Source organism: Denticeps clupeoides, unplaced genomic scaffold (assembly GCF_900700375.1).
Source record: "Denticeps clupeoides unplaced genomic scaffold, fDenClu1.1, whole genome shotgun sequence".
NCBI classification, from domain to species: domain Eukaryota; kingdom Metazoa; phylum Chordata; class Actinopteri; order Clupeiformes; family Denticipitidae; genus Denticeps; species Denticeps clupeoides.
In genome coordinates this window covers 155,273-183,272 of record NW_021630111.1, presented here as the reverse complement: position 1 = coordinate 183,272, position 28,000 = coordinate 155,273, and the positions used below count along the sequence as shown (strand labels likewise).

Sequence of the window (28,000 nt, the reverse complement as noted above, 5' to 3'; positions counted from 1 at the left end):
TGGGGACCTGTACCATTGATCTCCTGATGAGGGTCAGTCGGCTCTTGGCTTTGTTCTCAGCAAACTCCAGGCTATTGATGTCCTTCAGTCTGGCTCTGTACTTATTCATCTGCTCACAGATGATCAGCTCCACACACCTGATGCACAAAGAAAATATTTTTTTAGTTGTACGGCTGGAAATGTGGGCAGTATAAGTGCGTATCAGAAAGCCAGACTTACGAGGTGGTCTTGCTGATGTCCTGAACACTCTGCAGTGGGTCAATGGTGTCAGGACATCGCAGAATACATGGAGCAAACACGATGGCCAGAGCATTAGCAGACATGCGATTAGTCTCCTCCTGGAACGCGATTCTAAATATAAAAAAAAAGAGAACTTGTTAAAGAATCATAAGATGTTTTTCACATAATTACTGTAAAATCTGAGTGTGTTGTTTAGTTGCATGTGATGTGGAATAATGGATGGGGTTTTTAATGTTTTTTTTACCTGACCAGGTGGAAGATTAGCCTTTCTAGTGTGCTCAGATGGGTTCGGTTGAGCTGGTCTATGACAGAGTACACACCTCTGATCATCTCGCGCTTATCCTGTGAGCCTGAAGTAACAAAATGGCATGAACTGCATGAACTACATATGTACTTACAACATTTACTGACTCATGAAATAAAATGCTCACCTGTGGTTCTGAGGAATTCTTCATAGAGTTCAAAGGTCATGAGAGGATTAGGCAAATCCCGGAGCCACTGTTTCAGGACACTGGCAATGACGTGGATGTTGTAGTCATCGAGGTTCATGCTATTTGCATCTGATGGACCCAGCAACAGTTATTGAATTTCTCCACTATATAGTTTACTGTTATACAGGTTTGTAATATTTTTTTAAACCCCATTCAGTACCTGCATCAAGGCCCATCTTCAGTTCTTTGATCTTATTTGTGGATCCAGACTTCCTGTAAATGCCCTCTGTGTACAGGCCGTGCATCTCGATGTAGTTGATCAGCTTTTCCACCACTAGGGGCACCGCTCTGTCCTCGCTGGTCAGACGGGACAACTCCACACCAAACTGCCTGGACGACTGCTCCAGGTCATACTGTTTCAAAAGCAAATGAAGGAAGTAAGCTCTGTTTTACTAATCTAAAGAAAGCCAGAATAAACAATATTGGCATAATATTAGTATTTATTTCCTATAAGATTTGGAAGATTTTTGTCCTTCTTGGCTATTGAAAAAAAAAAAAAAAAGAGAGAAGCTAGACTGATATCAATGAGATAAAGTACAAGGTCACCTTTGACTGGCATGGTAAAATAAACATTCCTGCTCTTACTACTGTTAAAGACATGTGACAAAGCTGGTTACAAATGAAAGCTTGCTTACCTTCTTGCTGCATTTGGTGGTCATCTTAGAGCAGCACTTTCTGTGGCATGCATATCGGCACACTGCAAGAGAAAGAGAGTCCAGAATCAGGACAACAGCCCGAGTTCAGGCTGCTCTAACACCTCGGTCACAAGCATCTCCGCTGCAGCATCTTGTGTCTGAAGGGAGACAAAGCAGCCACTCCCTGAGTTGGAAATGAGAGACTGCGGTCATGGGGGAGGCATGCAGTGAGAGAGGCTGGGCCACGTCATGCCCTGATCAACCCATCAGGCCAGGGCTAAAAAATCTGATTATGGTGCTTTTACACACACTCTCTCACACACATTTGATTATAGTGCTTTAAAAAAAAACACTTAAACCCCCGCTGACAATGACATCCTTTCTGTAATAGCTTTAGGGTTGGAAAAGACAGAGGATGAACGCGGGATCTTTTGCCACAGATCTCAGAGGGAAAATACTTTTTTTGTAGGCTAATGATGGGCAGCAATGACTGTCAGCCAGTTAGTCAACTTCATGTGGTCATCTCAGGAACAAGTGAGATCATTTAATGAAGATTTTATCTTTTCATCTTATGTTTTAAAGCGTAATTGGTTTTATGGGGCTGGCTGGCTGATCTCATCTGCCACTGCATTATCTGACATTATGCTGTGTGGTAAAATGAGACACACTTAGTGGTCCAGTGTCGATGGTGATAGGTGAGGTTAGGGTCTAAGCTTTTCGTGCATGTTGTCTGTTGTCCTACACCAACATAAAACAGAGCACAAAAAACTCAATTTGTTGTGAATTCTACATTACTCTAAGATGCAGAATAATTATCAATTTCTTTATTCAATAAAATATTTTGTCAATTAAAACACTGATTTCAGTTTAGTGGCAATATGAGTCTTCTTTACACACACACACACACACTCTCAATGGACGTGATGCTCACACTTGCAGACGCACGCCCTGTCCATCATCCATATGAGGGAGGAGCAGAACTCGCAGTACGTGGGGATGCTGTACTGGGTGGCCTTAAAGATATGGCCATTGAATTCCTCGACCTGACACAGACAAAAATTCAAATCAGCAATAATTCTTGAGCCTGGTGAATGATATTTGTTTTTACATCTACAATGGCAACTCACAATATCACTCTCTTTCTTCCTCCTCTTTTTGCGTTCAGGTTTGGGAGCCTAGTGATGAAGACAAAAAGAAAGAGGATGAACGTGTCTAAACAACCATCCCCACCCTGGGGTGATTAGAAACAATAAGCCCAGAAATGCAACTGTACTGAAGAGTAAAATTAAAACGGAGTAGTGTGAGAATAAACCAATACCTTGCTCATGGTGCCATCCATGGGTTTGTATTCTGTCATGAACTCGTCCAGGAAGACTTTAAAGGTGTTGACCCACACTTTAACCGGCGACTCGCTCCAATCTCGCTGCTCCTGACGCATGGTCTTCTCCAGGATGTGCTCAAACAGCGCATAAAGATCTTTGTAACGTATGCTTCTCCCATCATCCATCTAAGACAAGGCAGGCGGGCAGAGATGTTATACTGTACACTGCTGTTCCATTGCTGTTAATGGAAGAATTCATTTGATGGGAGAAAGTTGCCATGACCAAGCTGAATGTAAAAAATGTAAATGAAGATAGAATTTTGATTACAACAAAGAGCCTACTAAGCTCTTCCTGAGCTTTAGAGGAGAATAAGCCAGGAAAGTCAGATACCTTTTACAACTAGTAAGGATATCAATGAATTTGTGTTGCAAATGACAAGTCGCAAGTGATTAGTTGACGTGCAAGCCTGAGAAATCATACAATTTCTCAGTTCTTCTGTTCAGTTAGAGTACTGACTAGGCTCACTGCTGCAGTACTCACAGCCAGGGCAGTCGAGTAGGAATTGAAGATGTTTAGGCGGAATTCCTTCAGTGCTTTCTTGAACACAACATCCACCATGGTGTCCTTCTTTCCATCCTCAGCCTCCAGGTCACCGATCTGCAGATGCGAGCGTTAGAAACAAAAAAGCTCAGAGTCAGAATGTGTTACAGGTGTATTTGGTTGGTTGGTGTGAGGATGGCACTGAGGAGAACCTTCTTCATGAGGAAGTCATTCATGCTGCGGTAGTCTGTGGCGCTTGTGAGGATCTGAAGAGCATCATTTTGCCACTGGGTAGGTTCCAGAGTCACGCTGCTGATCTTCACACTGCGCTTCCTCTTTACCTTTGGTGACGGCTCCTTGTTCTCCTTGAAGTCACGTCCCCGGCCTGTTGTGAGGTCTGGGCTGTGGGGAGGAGAGGTGCTGTCTGGTCCTGTTGAAGATAGAGAGAAGTATACATTTATGCCGACAGCTTGAACAGTGTTCTCAAAGATGCCTTCACCCACGCACAAATCCCTTCCTACAAATGTAGGCTGATGGGGTCTTAATTCAATTGACACCCATTGTGAACATCTTAAAGTAAACCACTTTGAGGATTCATCTGCTCACTCACTGTAATCCAATATGGGTGCATGGAATAATGCCAATATGGCAGCATGGAATAATTAATCAAATGACTACAGCTTTCTTTGCTTCTACCTACCAGTTCTTCTGTCCAAAGCCCCATCTGCTGAGCCTGCCCTGCTAGACATCTTCTCTCTCGATGACTTTTTCTCACTGTGTTTGGTCTTGCTCCAGAAGCGCATTCGTCCTCTCATCCTAACACCAAAATTATGGACACACAGAATTAAACAAAGAAATACGATTTTATATTTAGATAACTGAACTGGTCACACACCTTCCTTCCTGCTGTGGTGTCTTTCTGAGGGACTCCACCTTGCCCAGGTCACCCGAGGACATAGTCTTATGCATCTTCTTTAGGTCCTTCTGTGAGGGCTGCAGAGTAAATGATCCATTATACACTTATACAAGACAGGAGCCAATGAATCCCTGGACCACCAGCCCTTCTATATAATGAAGAGGTGGGTTCAGCTCTTGATAACTTCACCCACTGTAGTACATTTCAAACCAAACAAATTCAAGGTAAAACATGGTGATAACATAGTTTTCCTCTAGAGGGCAGTATAGCTTCATGACCCAGAATCACTTGTGATTATCATTAAAATGGTTACATCTTCTACTATAACAGTGAATCTTAAACAATCAATCAAGATTCCATAATACCTTCTACATTATTAATCCTAATAATGTACAATAAATGTAATGTTTGATTGGTCATCATTAGAAGCAACAGCATGTCAACAGTTCACATGGCATCACTGTTAGAGCATTTTCATCCTGCTGTTAGATGTAAGTGAAGTGACTCGATGCAAGTGAGTGAGTGGCTGAGTGCTCGAATCGAAAAGACGTGACCAGCTAACAGTTGTTATGGAGACAAGTGGGTAGTACACATGCAGTGAACTAAGGTTATTGTATAAATTAAGAGGAAAAAAGTATCTTCAAACAAACAAAACATTAGTTGGTGTTTTCAGAGTCTCTCGTCGGCCACAGCAAGACAAAGAAAGGAGCAGAGAACGTCGGCGTGAAGGCGTGTCTACAGAATGGCGTCATCAGTACAGGAATTGGGTTAGCAGTTGAAGGCGCCCCTGGCCTGTCTTAGGTCTGGGGGGGGGTTTACTGCAATGTCGGTGGAAGCTGCCCTTTCATGCTGACCTTAGACAAGTTTTGCAATATCGCTTACAATAATTTTTTAAGTATGTTTAAATGATTGTGGATCAGGGTTAAAAAGGGCAACCTGCAGCCTGGACTGAGTCTCTGCATTTACCATTTCGGAGTCACTGTGGCATGCCTGCTCTGAGCCAGCATGGGTGTGGGGCTCAGGCAGGGGAAGCGTGTGCGACAGAACTGGCATGTACTCATCATCCTCAGATTCGCAATCCACTTCGACGTTACACGCGCGGGTCAGGAAATCAGAGCGTGTCCGCGCCATGCGCGCTTTCTTTTTATGGCCTGGCCTGGCGACCTGATCGATCAAACGATAACACACAGCCCTCAAATCCACGCACAATGAGGGTTCCACAGACAGTCCAGGTGATGCACAGCTGATGCACACATACAATGTTCTGTACATACAACTGTGTAAATACTCAACAGTTCAAAAATTTGGGGTGATTTAGAGATGCCCCGTTCCTTGGATAGAAAACCAGCACTATGTCAGAAAGTACGGTTGTACTCATTACAGAAACAACAAAACTGGTCCAGTTCAGAGTGGTTGAGTATCTGGTGGGTCAGCAAATCTATAAGTTATTCATTTTGTCAAAAGAATGTATTCAAACTCATTTGATGGATCTTTTCCATGGACATTTCTAAATAACCGTAAACTTTTGAATGGTAGTGTACGTGTCAATCAACAACCTGTGGGTGCAAAGCAAATTTGTGGTCCTGCTTCATGGAGAAGAAATAAGTTGTGTGAACAAACCTCTCGGGTCTTCAGTGATCTGAAACCTGATCTCTCCTCCCTCTGCAGAGCCATGGAACGCTCCTGGTTAACCAGGTCCTTATCAGACCTAATATAAAAAGCAGGAAACCCCAGGCATGTTCACAAGCAGTCAGCTATTCCATAATAAGAGTCCAGATAACAGCAGCAGATTGTTTCTTACTTGGAGAAGGTGAGTCTGTTGCGCTTAGGTGAGAAGGCCACATTGCCAGATCGGTCTGACATGCTAATGCTAATGGTCTGGGTGATCATCTTCTTCTGTGGCCATGCTTTGGCCACAGTAGAACCTTCCATGGGTGGCTTTTTGGCTCTGCAGTCCTGCTGCATGGGGGTGGGGGACTGTGATTGGGAAGGCTTGTGGCTCTTCAGTTCTGTGGCGGATGCAACAGTCCGGTGGGGTGATGGGCAAGTTTTGTTCATGGGTAGGGCGTCTACCCGAGGCCTCTGCTCCTCCGCCTCCCTCTCAACCTGCGGCTGGGGCTTCTCCTCTGTCTCGCTCCTCACTCTCTCCAGATGCTCCAGAGCCTCCACACTGCACCGGTCGATTAGTTCTGTTGGCTGCACCTTCACATCACGCAGTAAAGTTTCCTTCTGCATGCTGATGACCACAACCACAGGTTTCCTTGTGGTTGAGTCCACCCTGTCCCTGGTTCCTCGGCTGACCACCTCTGGCCGTGCGCTGGGTGAGCCTACAGGGCTGATCTGCTCATCAGGGATGTAGAAGACAGGCGAAGAGGGCGACTGTTTCTCAGGACTGGGCAAAGCTGCCCTGAGGGAACCTGAAAGTCCGTGTGGGACTGGAGAAGCCTCATCAGGTGCAGTGCTGCAGCTCGGCTGTAGTTCTTGTGGGGCTGGAGATGGACAGGATGGAAGCTCGGTCTCCACATCATCCATGCTGAGCAGTTCGAAGCTGCCCTGCGAGCTGTTGCTGTCTGGGGAGCCCTGAGGAAACAGGGCGTTCTCAGCCAGCTGTTCCTCAGGTAGGGCAGACGAGGATCCGGTAGATCGCACCTTCAGCAGCTCCAGGCTGAACGTGGCCTGCTCCAGCTCACGCTTCCTACGGCTCTCCCTCTTGGCTCGGCTCTTCAGGCTGGACACTGCTGGTGGAGTCTCTCCTCCTGCTCTGGCCCACTCGGACAGACTGTGCTCAGGGGACAGCTGAGACTGTGGGTCGGGCTCAGCATTCACGTCCTCTTCAGAAACTGGACTCTGAAATTCGGTCAAGAGCTGCTCTTTGGCTCTCCGCTCCTTCTCAGTCCTGAACCTGAGAACGGTGGAACCGTTAGACCTCTGAGAAGAACAAAATAATAACCCAATCCCACAAAGAGTCCATTCATTCCCTGGAGTTGCTTCAACAGCAAGGTGGAGGTTATCCAAGGACAAAGATATTAACATCCAGGCTTCAACCCTGAATCTCAGCTGAGGGCTGTGCTTGGTTCTTACCTCTGTCGGGCCAGGTATCCTCTGCTGGCAGCCTGCAGGAGCAGAATGGAGCCGTGCAGCCCGCTGTAGAGCTCTCTCTGTTTGTAGCCCCTCCAGGCAGCTTGGATGAGCAGGGCAGCCTGACCCCTCTGGTGGAGGCACCGCCTCCAGCTCCTCTGCAGTAGCACACAGGCCTCCTTCTCCAGCACAAAACGCTGGCGTGCCCGGTAACCCCGCCAGGCTGCTTGCAGGCACAGTGCTGCCTCCTGCTGGAGCGACAGCTCACATGGCTGCCTCTGCTGGCACGTTCTCCACCAACGCTGATGGAAAGATGAGACATATTTCTAATGTTTTAAATCATTGGTTCCCAAACTGTGGTAATAAAAATTGATGCAATTGACCAGTTCACCACAAACAGTAAAGCAGAACAGAGATAAGGTTAAGAGCATCTGCCATTTGCTGTAAATGTGGCAGTGGTGGCCTAGTGGGTAAGGAAACAGACACGTAATCGGAAGGTTGCTGGTTAGAATGCCGAACAGTCAAGGGTGTCCTCACACACTGCTCCCTGGGCGGCTTTGCTGGTTGCCCACTGCTCACCAAGGGTGATGGGTTAAATGCAGAGGACACATTTTATTTGGGTGCAGTGTCTCACAATGACAAACACTTCATTTTCACTTTCATTACTGAATAAAGGTAATGTAATCAGTGGACAGGCATTACCTACAGTCCTTTTCGAGGAAGTTTGCTAGTTAAGTTAGGCTCATGAACCTCAGTGGTTCTCAGAGACACAATTTCTCCAATGGTGATAGCCTCAAATGTCCTGCTATGAGAACTCCTCAAACTCTGTCAAATGTGAAATGCTGTCAAATGTTTAAATTCTACACTCAACAGCGTTTATTTTTATGCCTTGGTGAGATGAGCAGTACAGAAATGCTGGAAGCTTTCAGCGTTTCCAACCACCCGTGCCATAGCTATTTGACAGCTTATGTAATCATTCCTTACCAATTACTTTCCAAAACACCACTGCGCTTTAGTGTGTCTCACACTTTGCTTTCCAGTGCCATACGTTTCTGAATTTACATTGTTTGTTTTTGCGGAGTTTGACAAAAACTCTTGACACAGGTAGCCAGCCAACTCCCCTGTCCAGAAACAACACTGCTATTGAAAACGCCTCTCCAGGAGAGCGAGGGCCATATCCACAGTTTACAAAGCCATTACTGTCCGTAAAGCCTGACTCTCACCAGGAGATCCAGAAATCTCCTTCATTACCCAAAACCAGGCAAAAACATTAAACTGGATCTGAAAACACAATAAACAATTAGGCAACAGATAATGAAATGCTACCCGCTGCTAACAGACTTGTCTCCGCCACACACACCATTAAAGTCTCATTATAATCCCAGTCCTGGCAGCAGCTGCAGAATGGCTGCAAGCAGACAGATAAAGTTCCAACAAATATGATGGCTGAGCTTTCTAAACCATATCTAAAGTAATGTGCAAACCCCAGTGGTTTGGTAAAGGAGGCCTGCATGGCTTAAAAACTGCCCCTTACTCTGGTTTTACTGGTTGAAACCGGCACTTGTTTAAAAAAAAAAAGTTAAACACATAAGATAAAAGTATAGAGTAGATGGCGTGGGTGTGGGCTGCTCACCTGGATGATGCAGGCTGCAAGTCTCAGGCTGCAGTAATGCCTCCTCTCCACCAGGGCGCGGAAGCGGCGCTGCAGAGCTACTATCCTGCGCAAGACCTCTTCGTGAAGTAGAGCCTGCAGTCGCTGGCGTGAGACCTCCCGCAAGAACACCTGCAGACAGGAGCGGGGAGGTGTCACATACAGGAATACATGAACACGACGGAGCCTTTAGGACATTCAGAATGAAGCTGATTTTACCATTGTGATGCCCACTTGGAAGCTATCCGGCGGAAGCTCAATCTGCCGGAGGAATTCCCTGATGCCCCTCTGTGTGGCACTTGTGCCATGTGGTAGCAGCACATGAAAGTGTCGAACAAAGTCCTGGCAGAGCAAGAGCCAAATTTGACACTGTGAAGGTGACCTAAGATCTACAAAGTCTAAGGATCCATTTTTATCATTCTCGGTCAGGCTTGATTTTATTGACAAGAAAAACGTGAACAGAAATTAAATGCACATTAGTCTCAAATTCTATAGATCTGTTGAAATGTATGTGCCATTAGATCCTACTGTGGCATAGTGTAGAAGGTACAGATCTATGGAGCGTGGGATACAGCCTGATCTCACCTGAAAGGTGTACTTGATGCTGTATCCTGACTGTCGAATGCGCACCGTTTCCAGCATGCCAGTGTAGCGCAGCTGCCTGAGAACCAGAGCATCACTGAAGCGGAGGGGCAGCTGAGGGAGAAGAGAGAGAGGGAGAGAGATAGAGAAAGATCGCCTTTAAATCACGGCATCCGGCAGAATTTTACACAACTACTCAGGGGCCAGTTCAGACCCACATACCTTTTCCGCATTGGAACGAATGCATTTGACAAAGTACGGTTCCGACTGTCCCAGAGTCTCCATCAGCTTATTGAGAGAGGCCTGTGAAAGAAAATATTGTTCATCTTGGTGGTCAAGAAGCGTTCAGAACATTGCTTTCCAGTAGAGACTGACTCAGATCTGGCGGCTTGTGCAACACATCGTGTTGGAATGTGTGCTGGGGTTGCTCATGTTTTATTAACCTTTTACACCAAAACTATAAAACACAAGCAGCGTCCACTGAAAACGTGGTGCACTGTTGTGCCTCAGAGAGTGGTGGCGCAGGGCAGTGCTGCAGGCTTCACCTGGAACTGGGCGCTGATGCTGGGGGGCTTCTTCTTCTTGTGCAGGTGCAGCAGGGACTTGGTGATGCGGTCGTGAAGAGTCAGGCTGCTCAGGTACTTCAGAGATTTCACATCTAACAGGTGCTGTAGATAACAACAGTGAAAAAACAGTGATACACACAGCACAGCACACGGTGCACGAAATGGGTCCTCTGCATTTAACCCAAGAACTTTAGTGAGCAGTGGGCACCGGCTCAAGCGGACCTCACTGGCAACTTGCCCGCAACCCTTCCTTTCATTTCCTTTCCCGCTAGGCCACCACTGGCCCATTTAGAAACAAAATGTATATTCTGTATTCAAAAGCAGGATCCTCACCTTAGGAAGGCTGGGCTTCAACTTGTAGTTTTTGTTCCGCCTGCGAGATGGAGAGATTTATTTAGAAAGAAATAAACACAAAGACCTCAGGGTGGATGTTCATCCTCAAGTCTCCTGCACTCACATAAGGATACCCTGTGCCCTCTCCAGCAGCTTGCTGCTGGTGGAGTTTACGAAGATGCCATCCTCTTCATGCATGGCTCCAGTTGACGACAGACGGCTGGGCCTGGAGCTCCGGCCATTGCAGCCTACGCCGAAGGCATCCCTGGGGGACACGGATTTATTAACAGTGTGCAGCAAAATGCCTGATCTTATATACTGAATCAGTAATTTAGAATATCAGGGATTTAATTAAACAGTATAAAGGGAGACCTGTTTCAATGTCAATAAATGTTTAGGATGCTAGGCCATGCTACATCATCCTAACAATATAAAGGCGACAAAGAGTGACAAGGTGTACCAATATGGCAAGAGAGTTTAACCCTGGTCCTGAAAAATCAATTCACTGTCTCACACAATCCCCCATAAATGGATGGGACAGTAAAGGAAAGCAATTCCCTTCGACAACAAAGGTCAGACAATACGCCCTTCTGACATTAAAGTTTATCATGCCCTAACCATGGCTCAAGGGGTAGTATATCTCTCTCTCTCTCTCTCTCTCTCTCTCTCACACACACACACACACACACACACACACACACACACACACACACACAAGTGGCACCTTACCTGGGAGACTTCTCATTAAATGTATTAGTGCCTTGTAGGTCTGACAGTGGAGTGCGAGGATTCCTTCTAGTGATACACGAATCTGCAATATTAAAAACAAGGCAATATATTTTACTGGAAAGACACACAGACATACAGTATGTGGGCGGAAGACACACACACTGAAATACTGAGAGGAAATAAGTAAGTGCAGTCTTCATTTGATTTATTTAAACTGAAGATTATGTAAAGATTAAGGACTCTAGAAATGATCTCCGGTGCCAAGGCTATGCTGACAGGTCCATCAGCTCTTCATGGGTTTGGGGAGGAGTGGACGATAAACAGTGGGAATATAAACCAGACCCCTGAGCCCAAGATATGTGCAGGCCGCTAGTGCGCTAACACCTGAAAGTGTTATAGCCTGAGCTGTCATCAGGCTGATGAGGTTGCGATGAGCGTGTTGTCAGGGTTCCGCCTTCTCTAAATGGGTTTCGGCATCCCTGTGGATCCCTTCCTGCCAACCGTGAAAGCACTGTAATGGAAATGAGGAGAAGGGCTGCCTAAGGGGGGTGTGGGTCACGACTAGTGTTTAAGATAAAAGACAGACCATCCACGCTCCAGCACTCGCTCCAGCATTATATAACCAGAGGAGAAATACACAGTCAACATAGTTAATATGAAAAAAATAAAATGAACTGATGGACACTTTTCTCATTGTTTGTTTCATCTGGCATTGGAACTTAGTTGTCCAGTTAGAACCACTGCTATACTGTGAAAATAGCTGGAATTTCGTCCAGTCATGATGAAGGCCAGACATTCACTGTCCAGTTGGACTCACCCATCAGTTCCACATCCATCCACACTCCATATCAATCAGCGCAGGGTAGAAAAAGCAGAACCGCTGATGAAACGGTGCCATGTGCCTGACTAACCCTGTGCACCCATTCGACTCTTTCATAAAGAAACCCACTCAACAATAAGCAACAAATGGGTCAAGCTCTTCTGGCTATGAACATCTCATTAATGATCACAACAGTGAGCTGTGTGTTTGAAAAGATGATAAAACAGTGAGCGTTTTTATCCACTGCATGAAGCCGGTTTAATAGGAGTCATATGACTGCTCCACTTTTTCAGCGCTTCTCTATGGGACCCACTGACGCGTTATTGTTAGGAGAGAAAAGTGGTGCAACAGAGTGAAGGTCACTGGCTGTCAGCATTGTGGGGTTCGAGCGATGGAGTGTGGAGAAGTACAGATAAAAAAAGATGGACACAAAGTGAAATGAATGTCCGCAGAAAACCTGAAAACAGAAAGGAATGCTGGGGAAAAACAACATTAGTCTCGCCGCCAACTCTAAGCTGCTCTATACATTGGAGAAAGGGCTTGCCATGTTCAGTACAGTATGGGCGATACAGTAATGGTCCTATTGACTAGACCTAATATGACTAGTATAAAGGTCAGGATGAGGGTTACAGACGTTTTTTGTCTTATTCTACATATATGAGTGATCAAAACAGGGGTGATACCAGGAAAATTAGTCTTACTGTATTTTTCATCTTTGCAGCGCTGCAGGATCTCTAAGCTTCTCTGGTGAACTGGGTGATGGAGAAAACTGAAGCTGTCGACACTCTTCAGCACCGGACAGGGAACAGCAGAATCGTTTCCTGCAATGTCAGAGAAATAAAAATTCACACACACGGGGTAATTTTTGCTGTGCTGTGCAAGCCGTAGCATGATTGGCACTGGTTTGCCAATCAGAATGCTTGAATTAACAGAGGGAAATGGAAGAGATGGAGATGGGACCTTGTGTGTGTGTTGTATCAACAGGAGGGTTCTTAAATGGGGGGCTGGATGTGAAGTCTACGGTTTCCAAGATAAAGATTACTTATTTGATTGCATTTGTTTATTTTTGGAAATCCTAAAGACTTGGTATGATATACCAACGTCCTCCCATGTGCTGCATTATATATAACCTCATACTCAATGGAATGGGATTTTAGGAAATGATCCATGAAGCATGAAAGCTATCAATTCAAGAAGGTCATGCCTGACAATTTAAGGACAACACGTCATTCACCAGGAAGGAGATACTTGGCCTCAAAAGGGTCAGATTACTCTAATCAACCAAGACTGTAGTTAAAAGGAGGAATACAGCTTTAGGATGGTCCAGGCTATGTGGGCTGACACAGGTAACACTTGATGCATCCTACCCAGGGTTATGAAAAAGGTCCGGCAGCAGGTGGCTGTTTGGCAGAATCAGCGGGAACATAAAACCATAAAACTTCTTAAAGCTCAGCATCCGGCCTGTTATTCCAGCAAGAATGCATATTTCAACATCCCAGAGGCCAGAGAGGTCTCTGCTACAATGAATAATGGACGAGCCGTGCCTATTCCTGTGAAGTCAAGCTTTATCTAATGACACTTGCAAGACATAAAATGCATCAGAGCAACCCTGGAAATAAACAAACTAGAGTTTAGTTCCCTTAAAGAATTTGTTCATGTTCATAATATACAGCTCTGAGCATTAAAGAATGCACATCTGCAAAGGGCTCACAAGAGAAAGGGAAGCACAGGGAAGAAAAACTGGACTGTACACACCACTCTTCTTGTCCCGGTGTCGGCTTCCTGCCTCTCGAAAAGCCACCAGGGCTCTGAAATAGGCCCTGAGCACCGCCCATCGAAACATGGCCACCGGTTCGATGCTGATAAGGCCACGGATGAAGCCATTCTTGCTGCTCTTCAGCAGGGCCACGATGTCTGGCCTCATGTGGTCAGTGTTCTTCTCCCTGAAATCCTGGTGTCACACACACACACACACACACACACACACACACACATATATATATTTTATTTTCCAAGTGGCCGTCAGATGGACAGGCAGGAAAATGTGTGATTTAATCTTCTCTTCCTCCACTTGCATGCCGGTGTAATGCATGCGTTATGCATGACAGCTGCGCTCATTACAAATCCTGTTACCAACTTTTTAAATGCATCTGCTCCACATTCCAGCAAACAAATCCTCCTCTCAGAGGGTTATGAGTGGCGGGCATGGCCTGATGTGTGATAGCATGTCCTCCATAACAAAACATTCAGTCTGCAGTCTGATAAAAACCCACAGCCCACACGGATCATGCTTCTCTTTATATACATCATACAATTTACATCCACTCTGGATGAGAAATGGTCAGTGTGAACTTTTATGAATCCTGCCATAACCATGGTGTCTATAGACTGAAATATTCATCCTCATGTTGCTCAAGGTGGGCTGAGCATGTAATGAGTATGTATACAGAGAGAGACTTCTGTCAGGTACTGTGCATTTGTGCACAGTGCCTGCTGACGCAAACGGTACATGCTGATGCAAACAGGACAAAGCAAAATCGCTGGAAATTGCAGAGGGAGTAAAAGACAGGTTATGTGACAAAAATTGAAGGAAAAAAAATAATAAAAAAAATAAAGACATAAATGTCTACATGACATCACTATGTGTTATGTCAGAAACTTCAGACTTAGCCCTCTAGTGAATCCGTTGCTCAACATAAATGATTTGAACTGCATGTAAGCTGCATCTGCTGAAGTGTTTTAAATTTTCAGACATAAAGTGCCTTTAATGTAACCCTCAGTCCTGGACTTCTGAAGACAATGAAATAGTGTAAACCTCTGCAGACTCACACACCACAACCTACAAGGCCATGGTATCGATACTGAGGCATGGCTTCATTTTAAACACTGCTAAACCTCACCTTCACTCCATACTTGACCTTCCCAGCGTAGTGGTGGATGATGAAGGCTGGCTCCATCACAGCAGGGAACTCGATGTAGCTGTTGCCCTCATGCTGCCGTTTGAATTTGTCCAGCAGGGTCTGGTTGGTGGCCTGTGGGAAGCTGCAAGAAGGGACAGAAGCTCAGGGAGTGGACTGAAAGCAGAACTCGCAGGTCATCAACAAGGTCCTGCAGGAGAGGAGCTGGAATCCATTTGTCTCATTCAATGAGAGAATAAAAAAAGATTTTTGTTTTAATGAAAAATAGATGACTGGTGGTCAAATACACAAAATGCACTAATATATTTAATGTACATTGTAACATTTCAAGTTCCTGACTGCAATGAAAGCATGTAAAATCTAAGCAGATATCAGATTCTATGAAGGGGTGCCAGTAGGGTGAGCAACAGTCAGTCCATCTTTATTAAATCATAAAATCACAAGAGCATTTGGAGGAGATTAATACTCATTAGTGCTGCATATGATGGACTAAATAACGCCAAATGTGGGTGCAGCCTGAAGCAAATGGATGAGGAGTGGGGAGAAAAAAAAATTCCTCTTTGACCTGCACTCTGGCAAAACAATCTGCTCTTCAATCCACTGCTTATTACATCCAGATGAGAGCATGGTTCTAAGTGGCCGGCATGTCTAATATGGGCAGAGTGGTGTTTTCCATAGGTTGAACAGGATTTCATTTTACAAGGTCTGCCAATGCGCAGTAACCTGTGGAACAGTATTTTTTTCCGACCCTTCGGGTCAGTGAATGCACATGTGCTCCTCATGCATGCAAACACTGTTAATATGACTGATGTGAAATGTATGAAATGACCCTATAACATTTCAGAGGACTCCTTAAAGCATTGGCTCTGTGGGGTCAAGACTGGTCTTTTGAGTCTCCATCAGCTGTAGAAACAAAATATCTATCTATAAATGTTTTTAAATAGGACCCTAGAGGCAAAAGAAAAAAAAAATACAATCCTGGTTATTGATCTTAATTATTATATTGATTATGATAATACCTGCACAGAGGCACACAATTCTACATTTCAGAAAGATTTTAAGGTGCTTTGGGTTTGAGTGGCCACCGCACTCTATTAATCTGCCTAAGAAACTACATGGATTTGATCATTGTGAACTAGATGCATGCAGAAAACAAAAAGTTTATAGAATTTCTTATAAATAAAATATATGAGCTCTGGGGCATTCACTCATTGCACTCTTCATCCAGCAGGTGGAAGAGCGCTGTGGGCTTCTTGCTGATGAGGTGGATTGCAGCCGGTGTTGTCGATTGTAGTCTATGTTGTGCCAGCTGATGCCCTCGGATCGGTACTCCTCTGCCGAGACGACCATAATGAGTGTTTTAACGGGTGTGAAGGACTTCAGACAGGCCCAACTAGCATAATGTTGCGCATGATCAGTACTTCAGTGCTTGCGTATACTTTGCGCTACCGGGGCACATTTAAAAATCCCTTTTCTAATGAACAGCACACAATGTTCGCTGCAGCTCACAGAGAACAGAGTGTGTGAAAGCCCTTAGAGGTGCATCTAACTGGCTCCATGGGCCCGGGTTGTTCTCCTACTGGGCCAGTGTGTCTCTGGGTTCCTGCCAGCAAACGCTTTCATGTTTTAACTGCACACCCCATCCCCTCGGACAAGGCCACAGGCCTCGGTAAAGTAAAAAGGGCTCTGCATTCTCCCAGGGCTTCTCTACATAACAGAATAATAAAGTCAATGAAATTTGACTAATTACTGACAAATTCTGTCAGCTTTGAACAGAATGAAACACAAAACATTTAGCATTGTTTTCATTTTTGTTTCCCCATAAATGAATGTTTTACACAGCAAATCTGAACAATAAGCAGCAGTGTACAGCGGCAAATAAATGACCCTGTGTCCTGTTTATACATGTCTACTTACGAGCATCACCCGATCTCAGACTGACTTCTCCTTTATTAGCAGAAGGAGGGGTTTTATAGAGGATACAATGTTTCTGGGTTTATGGAGTAACATCATTACTCCCGCTTTTTACTTGCGGCATCCTACGTTGTGTTTGGACTGGCCGGCGGCCAGTCGGGGGAGGCGGTACAGCAGGGGTACACTGCCGCCTCAGGAGGGCGTCTGACAGGCTGCGGCGTGAGAGCCGCAGTGCTGTGGAGAGTCGTGCCCAGTTGCTCTCCACAGCCGCCCAGCACCCAGCCACCAACCACAGAGGCCACTGGAGCATTTCAGGGGGTCCACGCCCCTCAGCTCTTTGTCTCAGGGCTTTTTGTTTGTCGTCCACTGTTTACTGCCAGAGGAAGCCTCGCAGACGGAGGCTCTGAAAATCACCACGACTGCCACAATAGACCCGTGCAGATGAGAATGTGAAGATAAAAGTGCTGTTGGAACCGATGCACACTGAAAGGGTTCATGGTGGCAGATTCAGCCTTTTTTGTGAAATCAGCCAGGAAACGAGACTCCCTAAACCTCTATGATGTCACTTCCTCCCTATATTTAATAAAACAGACGTAAGCAGAGAGCACCTCAATTTATTGGTGCGAAAATGAAAACGAACCCACCGTTGTGCACCAGGGCATTTTTGCGGCCTCGAGTTCGGGCTTGTGCTGTTGCTCTCATGGTGCTAACAGTCAGTAAATGAGCTTCAAAAATGTGCGAAAATTAAGATGCAACTGCCAGGGACATGTAAACAGTAAACTCGGACACCGGTAGGGTGCAGTTGCTTTTTTCGAGTGTTTGCTTTGGCCGCCGCTCAAATGTAAACACTGGCGGGAGATAAGGGGCTCTCTGCGTGGGGGAGGCTATCGGAGGTGTGGAGCACTCTGCCCGGCCGCACCGCACTCCCAGCAGCCCTTCAGTGCCGCTCTGAGTGAGGCTGACGCTAAACAGCTCCGATGTAGAATAGATGCAGACCCACAGGCCACGAAGACAAGCCAGAAGTATAAATCAGCGTTAGGTCATCGTCGCTGCCCGATACCCGGTGCACAATGGCACCGTTTAATCGGTCGACATGGAAACAAAAACAGACTTATTAAGGAGATCATTAGGTAGACAGACTGACCAAATCCTGAGTGGACAGAAGCCCCTGACCTTTTGACCTTAATGCACAATGTATCTTCTCGACTAGGACTGTACAGTAACTGGCACCCATGTGGCCTGTGGGTGACATATGAAGCAGACCAACATGCCTGGAGTACAGCTGTGATGCCTGTGACTGGGGTCTTGCCCCGTCTGCTCCCTGGCCTATGATCGTGTTTGGCAAGACACATTTGGCTCAGCCCCAAACTACTCTGACCTGTCATGAATAAACACATCCAGAAGTGATGTGGTAAACTTTATTGTACATAACTAAACATTTCTTGTGAAATCATATTAAATCATTATTACTGGCTGAATCAGTCAATGGATTAGAAAAACACACACGTATATTTTATTTGATTCGTTTTTATGAAATATTTCATATCTCACCATATTTATTCACATTGGGTTTGTAGTTAGTATAAAGTGTAAAGCGTTTTTCTGGAATCATAGTTTTAGTTTGTTATACTTGGTAACCATAACGAGCAAGAAAAAAGTGGGAACACATGGTTGGAGAAATGAGAAAATAGAGGAAATTCATAGTAAATAAAATAAAGAGTATATTTATGATGGATAATATGTTTATTAGGTGTAATTAAAATATTTCAGAAAGTGTAATTCCAACAGTTTCATTTTATATTGCGTGTTTTTTCTTAAATTGCCATTAGCAGGTTAACATATCCAAGAAAGATCACAGAATGTCATTCCTACCAGTTTCATAATTAATATCAAATTAGCATATAGGATTTAAAAATAAACAGGATGTCGTTTGTTTCTACATGGAAAATATATTTTTTTCCACATACCAAAAACAATTAGCCTACTATAATTATCTGTTTAAATTAATTATACATTTAGTAAGCATTAAAGTGGCTTTCTAATTATCACCAACAACCAACATTATGTCTTTTGTGATACCGGACGACTACTTTATGGAAAGTAAGGAAAGAGGGCATTATTTCTTTCAGAAGTGTCTTTAAAGCCAGAGTTAGGACAGAGCAGCAGTGTCATGTGGCTCATTTACATTCACCTAGAACTCAGGTCTCAGTGGTGAAAACAACAAGTCGAATATAAAATTTTTACATTGTATGCCAAACTGACAATCAAGGCGCCACTTTGCCATGTTTAACTATTTGCTCTGCCACTGAATGTCACCACATGTAGGCCCAGAATGTAAAACATGCCGCGTGATATGTTATTACAGACGAACATGATGGGCGAGACTCTGCACTTCACACAGTCCTGTAGTTACACTGCAATGTTAGAATTAGGCCGCTTCCGTCTCAAGCTGTCATTTCCATCCGTCCCACACATCCTCCCTGCTCTACTGATGCCCTCCTGTCTGGACCCACCCGCTAAAGCATGCGGCAAGGGGGGATAAAGATGACAGCAGACTCTGATACTGCTGGTGAAGGAACATTAACCAGCCTTAAAAAAAAAAAAAAAAAAAAAAAACTTTTCTTTTCTCCCTCTGTTAAGCCGGCAACCATGCATTGTCCCGGCGACACGTCACAGCAAATTAGACCAGAGCGGCAGCCGCATTCGAGCAGACATCTGTTACCACCTCACACTTCATCTGACCACAGAAAGGCCCTTTCTCTCGTTCCTCTGCGCTTTCGAATGAGGGTCCCGCGGAGCGGATCTTCTGCACGCTGGTTTGTTTGTGCGTGTCGGCCGGGACGCAACTGTATTGTGAAAATGCAAAGTGAAGTGTGGCGTCTAATCAGAGGCAGACGGCCCAGCGATGTTCCTCAGGGCGCCACACAGCATGTCAGCTCCGATTAAAGCCACACGGCCAGCCTCCCACTCACACGCTCCAGATCTGCGGAACACCGAGAACCGCCATGGCAGCAGACTTTCACCGGTTCTGAAGACTGAAGTGGAGAAAAGAGGATTTCACCCAGACACATCGCTGTGGCAGCAGCCATGTTTGGCACTACTGGAGAAAATCAAAACTCAAAACACTTTCAAACACCATTCTTACATAAGTTTAAGTTAATAAACCACAGAAGTGTAATGTTTACTGTATTATTTGTTTAAAAGATTAAAGTCATCTCACTAGAATGCTAAATTCCAGAGATGGCAATCAAAATGCAAAATTGTGCATGTTCCGGAGCTTCCAAAAATCTGCAAAAGTCAAACTGTGGATTTGCCACATCTTAGAAAGCGCTGAACAGGTTCCCGGACTGTCGAGCCATTGTTCAGACACAGAAGCCCTTCCGTGATAAAGTCTGCCGTTGGGATGACTTAAATGGGAATGAATTAATCGCCTTAGGAGGCCACATCTCATTAAGATGACACCATTGGGTGCAGAGGGAAACAGCAGGGAGTCCACCCCTTTTCAGCCACTGGCTAGCTTCTAGGGTTTATATAAATCCTAGGTCTATATCAGAATGGCTTACTCTTGCTTTTTGGAAAATCAAATCCCACAGGGCCTGACACACACTTAACCCGAATCAGTACAAACACATTGTACACCACAGTCTGAAAACTGGTGAAGATGAATAACACAAAAGTTAATATTGTAGTAATCCAATCTATGCCGCGGTATTTGTCCGCTGTCACGTGTGATAAAACATCCAGTGTGCAAAGGTTACAAAGGACCAACCAGAAACAACCAACATAAGGAAACTTAAGCTGGTGCGCCGGGAGAGAGGAGTGCTGGGCTTTGATATTTGGGTGACTGTAGAGGTCAGAAGTCAACGGAGTGCCTGGGAACGTGGCATCCAGCCACTTCAGCATGAGCATTTTCCTGCTTAATAATTCCGCACTGTATTCGGCAACCATAGCGCCTTCATAATTAATGTGCTTACAGAGCAAGCTATACATTAAACATGAGCAGAGGAGGGTGTGTGGACGCAGAGCTGGAAAGAAAGTGGGCTTGAGGACTGAAACGGGACGTGCTGTGGGACAGCATCTGGTTCAATTCATTTAACATGAGCTCCGAGGCCTTTGGGAGTCGTGCAGATGACATAACACCCTCCTTCCTGCCCATAACAATGCTGCATCAACACACACCACAGTGCCACAATCCCAAAAAAGTTAGAAGGGAATGCAGTGTGGTATGATATAAATGACAAGAGTTCAGAGCCACATCCGGGGCACCCCTGCAGATTACAGTGGATGAAGAAGGCGCTTTAATGGTGTTTTCTAGGCCAGTAGAGCCCTTCACTCCAGCCCAAGCATCATTAGGTATCCTGCAAGCAGTGTAGGTTGGAATGAACTTCCAGAGGGCAGGGGGGCTATAGACTGCTCAAGGAATAAATTAGAAGTGGTTTATATTGATTATTTCATCTATACATTGAAATATACACCGATGATTCACGTATTTAAAACCATTCTGCCAACCTTTTCAATAAAAATAACTATCCAGACAAAACCATGATGCTGAATGCTCATTGATGCCTGTGTAGAGGGGACATGGTTTCCCTTGCCAAGCAGAGACACTGTACAGAGGGGTCAGAACTAGGAAAGTGGCCAGAGTTAACAGAGCAGTTAAAGCTGATTACAAAAACTAGCTGGATCACCTACAGCACTGAGCGGTCGCTACCGTAAAAAGATGGCATGAAGCACTCTGGGATTAACTTTATTTATTTATTTATTTATTGTCTGATGATCCAACATGAATTCACCAGCTTGAAACCCAAGCAGAAGAAGTGGAGCGTGTTCTTTAATCTGCTGCCTCTGGGCAGTTTGCTAACCAGGGACAGCATGGTTCAACCAGGGTTACAGTCAGAATCAGTGTTCTTGGTGCTCCACTGATGAGGAAGAGCTGCAGTTCAGAAGAAAAAGAAAGACGCAATGCATGAAGGTTGACCACAGGGAGAGTTCCACAGCAGACGTGGGTCTCTGATTGGACACTGCAAATGAAGGGCAGGTGGATGAGGGGACGCATCACAATAATGTTCTTTCATGGCAGCCATGGCTTGTGAGCCAGGCTGATCAGCGGGGCTTTGGTGCTGAAGATTAGAGATCTGACATCTCCTAACGCTGCCCACATTTGGCACGGGCACGGCTGCTTTGATCATTGCTAATTACAGAGCCCAGCGGTGATGGGTGACATGACTGCAGTAGCCGGCTAACCCCCGATAGCGTCCACCCAGCTGCCAGCCTCTTCCTTCATGTCTGACCCGCCAGACAAAACACTGGGTCCTCCACGCAACAACACTGCTCCTCATTAGGGACACAAAATCCATGAGCAGGCTGAAGGAGGGACCTGGCATATGGCACGGTTATTAAAGAACCCGAGAGGAAACTCTGCGGTGTGGAATGGGCCTCCAGTTCCTTCGCCGCACACACAAACCACACACCACATCCTTCCTTTCAGGTTCTCAGAGCAGGAGGGGGGGTTCCTACCTGCTCTAGTTTGAAGATGTGCTGGTTGAAGGTAATGCTGCAGCCTCTCGTTGGCAAAGTTGATGCAGACTGCTCGAAGCTGTTGTTACTCGTAGTCTCAAACCAAATATATCGAGCACTCCGATGGACAGGAACTACAGGAAAATGGCAGAGAGAGGGGTCTGGATTACATGTGGCTCACGCAGGTCATAAAACTGCTTGAAATTAATTTCATGATGTCTTTCAATTAAAGTAATTGCTGCTAAATTGCCGGCAACTGCCCAGGCAATTGTTTCCTCTAATAACTGAACCTGGCAATGCCGTATTTCTGCTGTTTCAAATCCCTGTCATATACACTCTAAATGATATTACTGAAACAAAACAGACATTTTAATTACAGCAGAGCACAATTTATTAGCCAGGGCAGCTAATGTTCAAAAGTGAGCAATTATTAGCAGTTTATGGTAATGAAGCATGAGGAGACAAACCCTCTGTATATGATCAAAACAGCAATCCAGCTCAACTACAAGAACCATCATCTCTAAATACAACACACACACACACACACACACACACACACACACACACAAGCATCCTATGGGCAAGCAGATAAAGTAATCTGTGATCTAATCCCCTGGATGCTCGCTGGGTGCGACTCGCCAGCTGCCAAAGCGCCCAGACTGCTCAGGCACATGTGCATGGCGTGAACGCATATTTACCCCATCCATCCAACCAAAGAAAAAAAAAGAAAAAAAAAAGGAAATTAAATAAAAAAAGAAATGACATAGGTTTACAATGTTTACAAATCAGCAGATGAAAAAAAAAAATAAAGAGATCTGACCTTGGCATTGTCCTCCAGGTCCTTGTTGTTAAACAGGGCATGGTTGGTCCTGAACACGATCCAGTCGAACAGGGCACTGTAGAGAGATTTGGCCATAGAGTCTCGCACAGTACCAGCCTGAGGTTGAGGGGACAAAAGAAAAACATAACCAATGAAAAACTGAATTGACCTTAAATATGGTTTTGTTCCTGCCCCCACACTGGAGGTCAATAGTATTCCCTCATCCCACAGAAACATCTGTTAGGACATCCCTACCCTCACTCCCTCATGTCATCATCAGTGGAGCAGATGCACTTATTAAATAAGATTAAAAAAGTGCCGTCACTATAAACACTGCCGTGCGAGGGGGGAAGTGCCGCCAATCACAGAGTGCATTCACGCGCCGTGACAAAGCCAGGTCTGTCTGCGCAGTCATTTCCACCAGTCCTGCTCTGCTGCGCCCGGCTGATAGAGTCGACTGAGCCCACCTGCTCCCTGATAGGCTGCCAGCAGAAGCCCACATCTGCACTGCACCAGCTCGGCACTGAGAGCCCGATTAAAAAAAAGAAAGGGCTGCCTTGTGACTTTGTTCTTGTTCAAAGATGACAGTATCTTCTTTGACTGTGACTTCCCAGTAATTTTGAGCTTGCAGAAGATCGATAACAGATCCAATACCCAAATAAAAAATAAATATGACCAAGTGAAAAAGACACTATCGTGATATAGCCATTCTTTACGATGGTCTTACACTAAATATTAAAGAAATTCAAGAAAAGCTGTAAACAATGGAGCAGCATCACTCACACATTTGTTCACAAAGTACCATCCTATAGTACATGGATACATATATAAAAAACATTTTTTGTTTTTAATAATACATTTAAGGCATTTGGCAGACGCCCTTATCCAGAGCGACTTACAACATGCTTCTCCACAATAGATGAAGTGATCAATTCTGGTTCACTTGGACCCCCACTATGAGTACAACCTTTTTATTCACTATGTTAAGTTTGTATACATAAGTAAAACAATAAGAAGGTTATAAATTAATCTAAATATTCTCTAAAGAGGAAAGGTGCCAGAGACATTTACATTATAGGGCAAATTAGTGCATTTTGGTGACCATTTTTAAAGGTACGTAAGTAAAGGGGAGTTGACAAAGACTACAAAAACAGGAGGAAAACACACACACAAGAGCTGGACATGTAGTTCAGCCCTGGAAAAGTAGGAGGATGAATAGACCCAGAAATAACAGGATAACAGCAGGACGTCACATGGAGCCAGCAGGTACCATAGGGTGAGGGTGGAGGCTGTGGCAGCATGGTGAGGTGGAGGAATGATGGAGCAACTTTTCTCTCTCCCTCTCTCAGACACACCACACACACACACACACACACACACACACACACACTGCTCAGAACAGCACCCAGCAGCAATGAGGTAATGCCCAGGTGAGAGTTTAAACTCTTCCTCTGCATTATTCATTTGTCCTTTTATTTTTAGCAGAGTAAGAGCTGTTTTCTGTTCCTTCTGCCAAAGGTTATGCAAGAAAATATGCATTATACAATATTTCCAGTAAACAGGGAAAATCAAAAGTTAAACATCGACTCACATGGGTACTAATTGGGCTTGATGGATTAACGTCACAAACATTTCTGCTTAAACTCAACAGGAGCAGGGCAGAGGTCTGCTGTTTAAAAAGCAGGAATAAAACACCATTTACCACTGGGCCACCCAAGAAGATGACAATAATTAGGATGAATTATCTAACATTTTTATAAACAGTAAAAGTACGAGCCCAAGCCCTGGCTTGTGTTTGCAATTAGGAGAGCTGCTGTGCAGAGCTGAGGCGAGGGAGTAGCACCTTCTCTAATGGCTCACAAACACGCCTTATGAACCACAGGAGGTGCAAGATACGCTGCATGAGCCAACGCCACACGTGGCCTGGGATTACAATGTCAAAGGGTGAGAGTGCATTAGTGAGCATGTTTTCTAAAGACAGTGACGAGATCCCCAACTCGTCCATGTCCACAGTATAATGTTTTTCTCCACATCACTGCAGACGTCTTTTTTGTGTTTGGGGGTACACCCCAGTGTGTCTGATTAGATCATTAAGACGGGTAATATTTGAGTGAGCTGGTTACTGGTGCATCACAACTGAATTCTGTGACCCCTGAACTGTTCCCTCGCAGTGATTCCGGGCCTAAGAAGGAAGCAAAGGGAAACTCTCAGCATGAGCGGAACTCCATCAGCAGGCCAGACACAGGGTGAGAGGCGGGGGCTTGACGCTGATCACAGACAATGGGAAGGCCTCTTCTGTCAGATGGCCCTAACAAATATGGACAGGACGGCTGCCGAGGAAAGGAAGACCAAATCCTTTTCAAACACTGATGTACAGTAAGAGGGTTTTATGTAATGGTGGAATGTCATCAGAGCTGGGGTTCGACTCGAGGCAGCAGGGGGAAGGGGCAGCGAAAGCCACAGTGCGTGGCTGTTCTACACCTCAACATACCACCATTAACCCCCAGGCTGTCAGCAAGGGCTCTGACGTGGCGGCGCTCAGGGCAGGTCGTGGAGGAGAAAACCCTAAATATAGGCACCGGTCAGATAAACAAAGCAGGGTGTTTATCGTGGACAGGAAACAGACACCTCCACCCAGCAGACATGACAGCCAAGACTGACTGGAGAACCGCTACTCGATCGCACCACAGGCCCCATCCAAATCGACAGCTAATTTTTTAGATATTGGGTTACTGGGCGCATCATTAAACCTCTATTATGCTTACATTTGGAGACAGGCATGCACTTTTGGCCTTATTCAGGTCTGATGTACAATAGAGAACAGCACTATTCATCTTAGCAAACCGTTAGTGGAATAAGGGAAAAAAAGCAACAATGAATACTTATTATTTCCAATTTGTTTACAGGCTTTCCAGCTCTTTTGAGATACACAAACCACAAGTCGATGTAAATCTTATAAGACAGTGCTACAAAACCAACAGAAGGAACAAGATGCTGCTCCTACAGGGTTAAATCTGAGAGGGAAACAGGATGTTGCAAAGCACTCAGGGAAAAAAAGGGGGGGGACGTAAAAGAACGAGGGCACTAAAGCCGCAACAAACAGTCCAGCGAGCCTCTCCAGGCTCTGACGCATTTCACTTCAAAACAATTGTGCTGGTTTCGCTTTGTTGAGGTTTTAGGAATCTGAGCAACCATCTACAAATGCTCTGCGGGCACAGCACCAACACGACGCAGGAAGGGCAGGGTGTTCACAGGAGCTTTAACAGTGAGAAGGAAACATGAATGGACGAAGTAGCAAGTACAAATTGGAGCCTTACCTCAGCGAGTTTGTACGGCACAATCAGTTTTTCGCCCACGGTGACAGTCTTCCGTGTGGTCAGGGCCTCAAACAGCATCTCCTCCTTCACCTGCACACAACAGGAAATTCGTGAGTCCGTTGCGAAGCTTCAGCCCAGGCACGGTCATGCACAGCGGCCGCAATTTCCACGCGGCCCACCTACAGCGTGGGCAATGCAATATATTTTGATAACGGGCTGAGAAGAGGAGTCGGACAGATTCTCGCTGTCGTTCTTGGCAATAAGCTTCAGTGCAAAAAGGTGTCAGACAAACTGATATTTATTTCTCTCTCAATCTCTCAACAGGATTTCTGGATGCAGGAACTGTGGCTATGATTTCATTTAACTAGATGAAAAAAGTTGACATGGGAATAAATTGATCCTCTTTTGATACATTATTAATATGTTAGTATCCATGATGGAATCTCCAAAATATATCTCTGTAATGAAAATACTAGTGGAGGCTGTGGAACAAGTAACACCCACAACTTGACCAAAACTCCATTATTAATGTTGTAAAAGCAGCTGGAAATAAATGGTATATCCGCTTAAAAAAAACAGGCCCATTATTAGCAAAAACTATTCTAGATGGAATGCTGCAATGCATTGGAATGCAAGTTGGTCACATTAAAAGCCTTACATGTGGGACATCAGCTAAGGTGGGCTTGACTACATCATTAACTAGTCAATGACTCTTTTCTATTTCGAATCATTTCAAATTCAAATTTTTTTCAAAATTACAGAAAGGACAAATCCCAGGACTTCCTATTTTCAATAAAGTCAGACTAAGGGGCCAGCTGATGTGCTCACACGCTCCTCTGGCAGACTGAGATGAGTTTTGAGGGCATATGGAGCATGGCTCTGAGGACGTCCCTCCACCCCAGGGCCTTCCTGATGGGCAGATGTCACAAAGCACATCTGATTAGTTCCCCATTTCATGAGAATAACGGGACAATGTCCAACTCAACAGCTGCTGGGGGGCTGGGGTGTACAGAAATGTCTCTGCTTTCCCTTTACACAAATCCAAAAACAGATTTCACAGCCGTTGGTCAAATCCTCTCATCACTCTGGGTTTTGGTAACAAGTATCAATTTAGTGGCAGATCTGCTAATGCATATTACAAAATCCTACAGAATGGTATTAAATTAGAAATATGGCCAGTTCTGGCGGTGCTTATCATATCTACAGCATTGCTGATCTACTCTTCACCGAATAGGATCATTAATTTTAAGATCCCATATAATGCCCCGCATCAGTTACTTAAAAGGCTGCTCCCTGAACTATGGCAGTAGTCAGCAGCAGCCTTCTGAGACATTTGTCTGCATTAAGACAATCGTCCTTCAGAAGAGATTTTAAACGGCACTCACTGCGAGAGAGAGCATTTCCTGCACTCATTCCAGCAACACGCGTATACCCAAAACAGAGAAAGCATGCTTCAGTTGCCATCTGAACTCCCATCCATCAGCGGTGACCCACTCAGCCATGCTACATACGGCTCAGTGCCCAGATCTCCATCCTGCACCTCTGCAGGAACTCCAGGCCAGGTCCACTTCCATGTCTGTCCACGCTGGAAGCAGTTTCAGTTTTCCTTGG

General features: G+C 45.1%; 1 protein-coding gene across 1 annotated transcript in view; it reads right to left on the bottom strand.

Annotated features, from left to right (window-relative positions):
• Positions 1-28,000, bottom strand: part of LOC114783708 (unconventional myosin-IXa-like) — an 86,067-nt gene that overhangs the window by 6,588 nt on the left and 51,479 nt on the right. Inside the window, 37 exon segments of the mRNA XM_028969214.1 lie at positions 14-137; positions 220-351; positions 485-590; positions 672-800; positions 892-1,084; positions 1,367-1,428; positions 2,298-2,409; positions 2,494-2,541; positions 2,685-2,873; positions 3,229-3,345; positions 3,441-3,658; positions 3,929-4,044; positions 4,124-4,221; positions 5,111-5,308; positions 5,765-5,852; positions 5,946-7,046; positions 7,226-7,524; positions 8,856-9,005; positions 9,093-9,215; positions 9,459-9,569; positions 9,678-9,758; positions 10,001-10,123; positions 10,355-10,394; positions 10,479-10,619; positions 11,084-11,165; positions 12,605-12,724; positions 13,659-13,854; positions 14,804-14,945; positions 16,030-16,091; positions 16,093-16,110; positions 16,112-16,155; position 20,876; positions 22,253-22,282; positions 22,284-22,350; positions 22,352-22,386; positions 23,073-23,189; positions 26,390-26,479. Coding sequence (XP_028825047.1) covers positions 14-137; positions 220-351; positions 485-590; positions 672-800; positions 892-1,084; positions 1,367-1,428; positions 2,298-2,409; positions 2,494-2,541; positions 2,685-2,873; positions 3,229-3,345; positions 3,441-3,658; positions 3,929-4,044; positions 4,124-4,221; positions 5,111-5,308; positions 5,765-5,852; positions 5,946-7,046; positions 7,226-7,524; positions 8,856-9,005; positions 9,093-9,215; positions 9,459-9,569; positions 9,678-9,758; positions 10,001-10,123; positions 10,355-10,394; positions 10,479-10,619; positions 11,084-11,165; positions 12,605-12,724; positions 13,659-13,854; positions 14,804-14,945; positions 16,030-16,091; positions 16,093-16,110; positions 16,112-16,155; position 20,876; positions 22,253-22,282; positions 22,284-22,350; positions 22,352-22,386; positions 23,073-23,189; positions 26,390-26,479 — 5,103 coding nt within the window.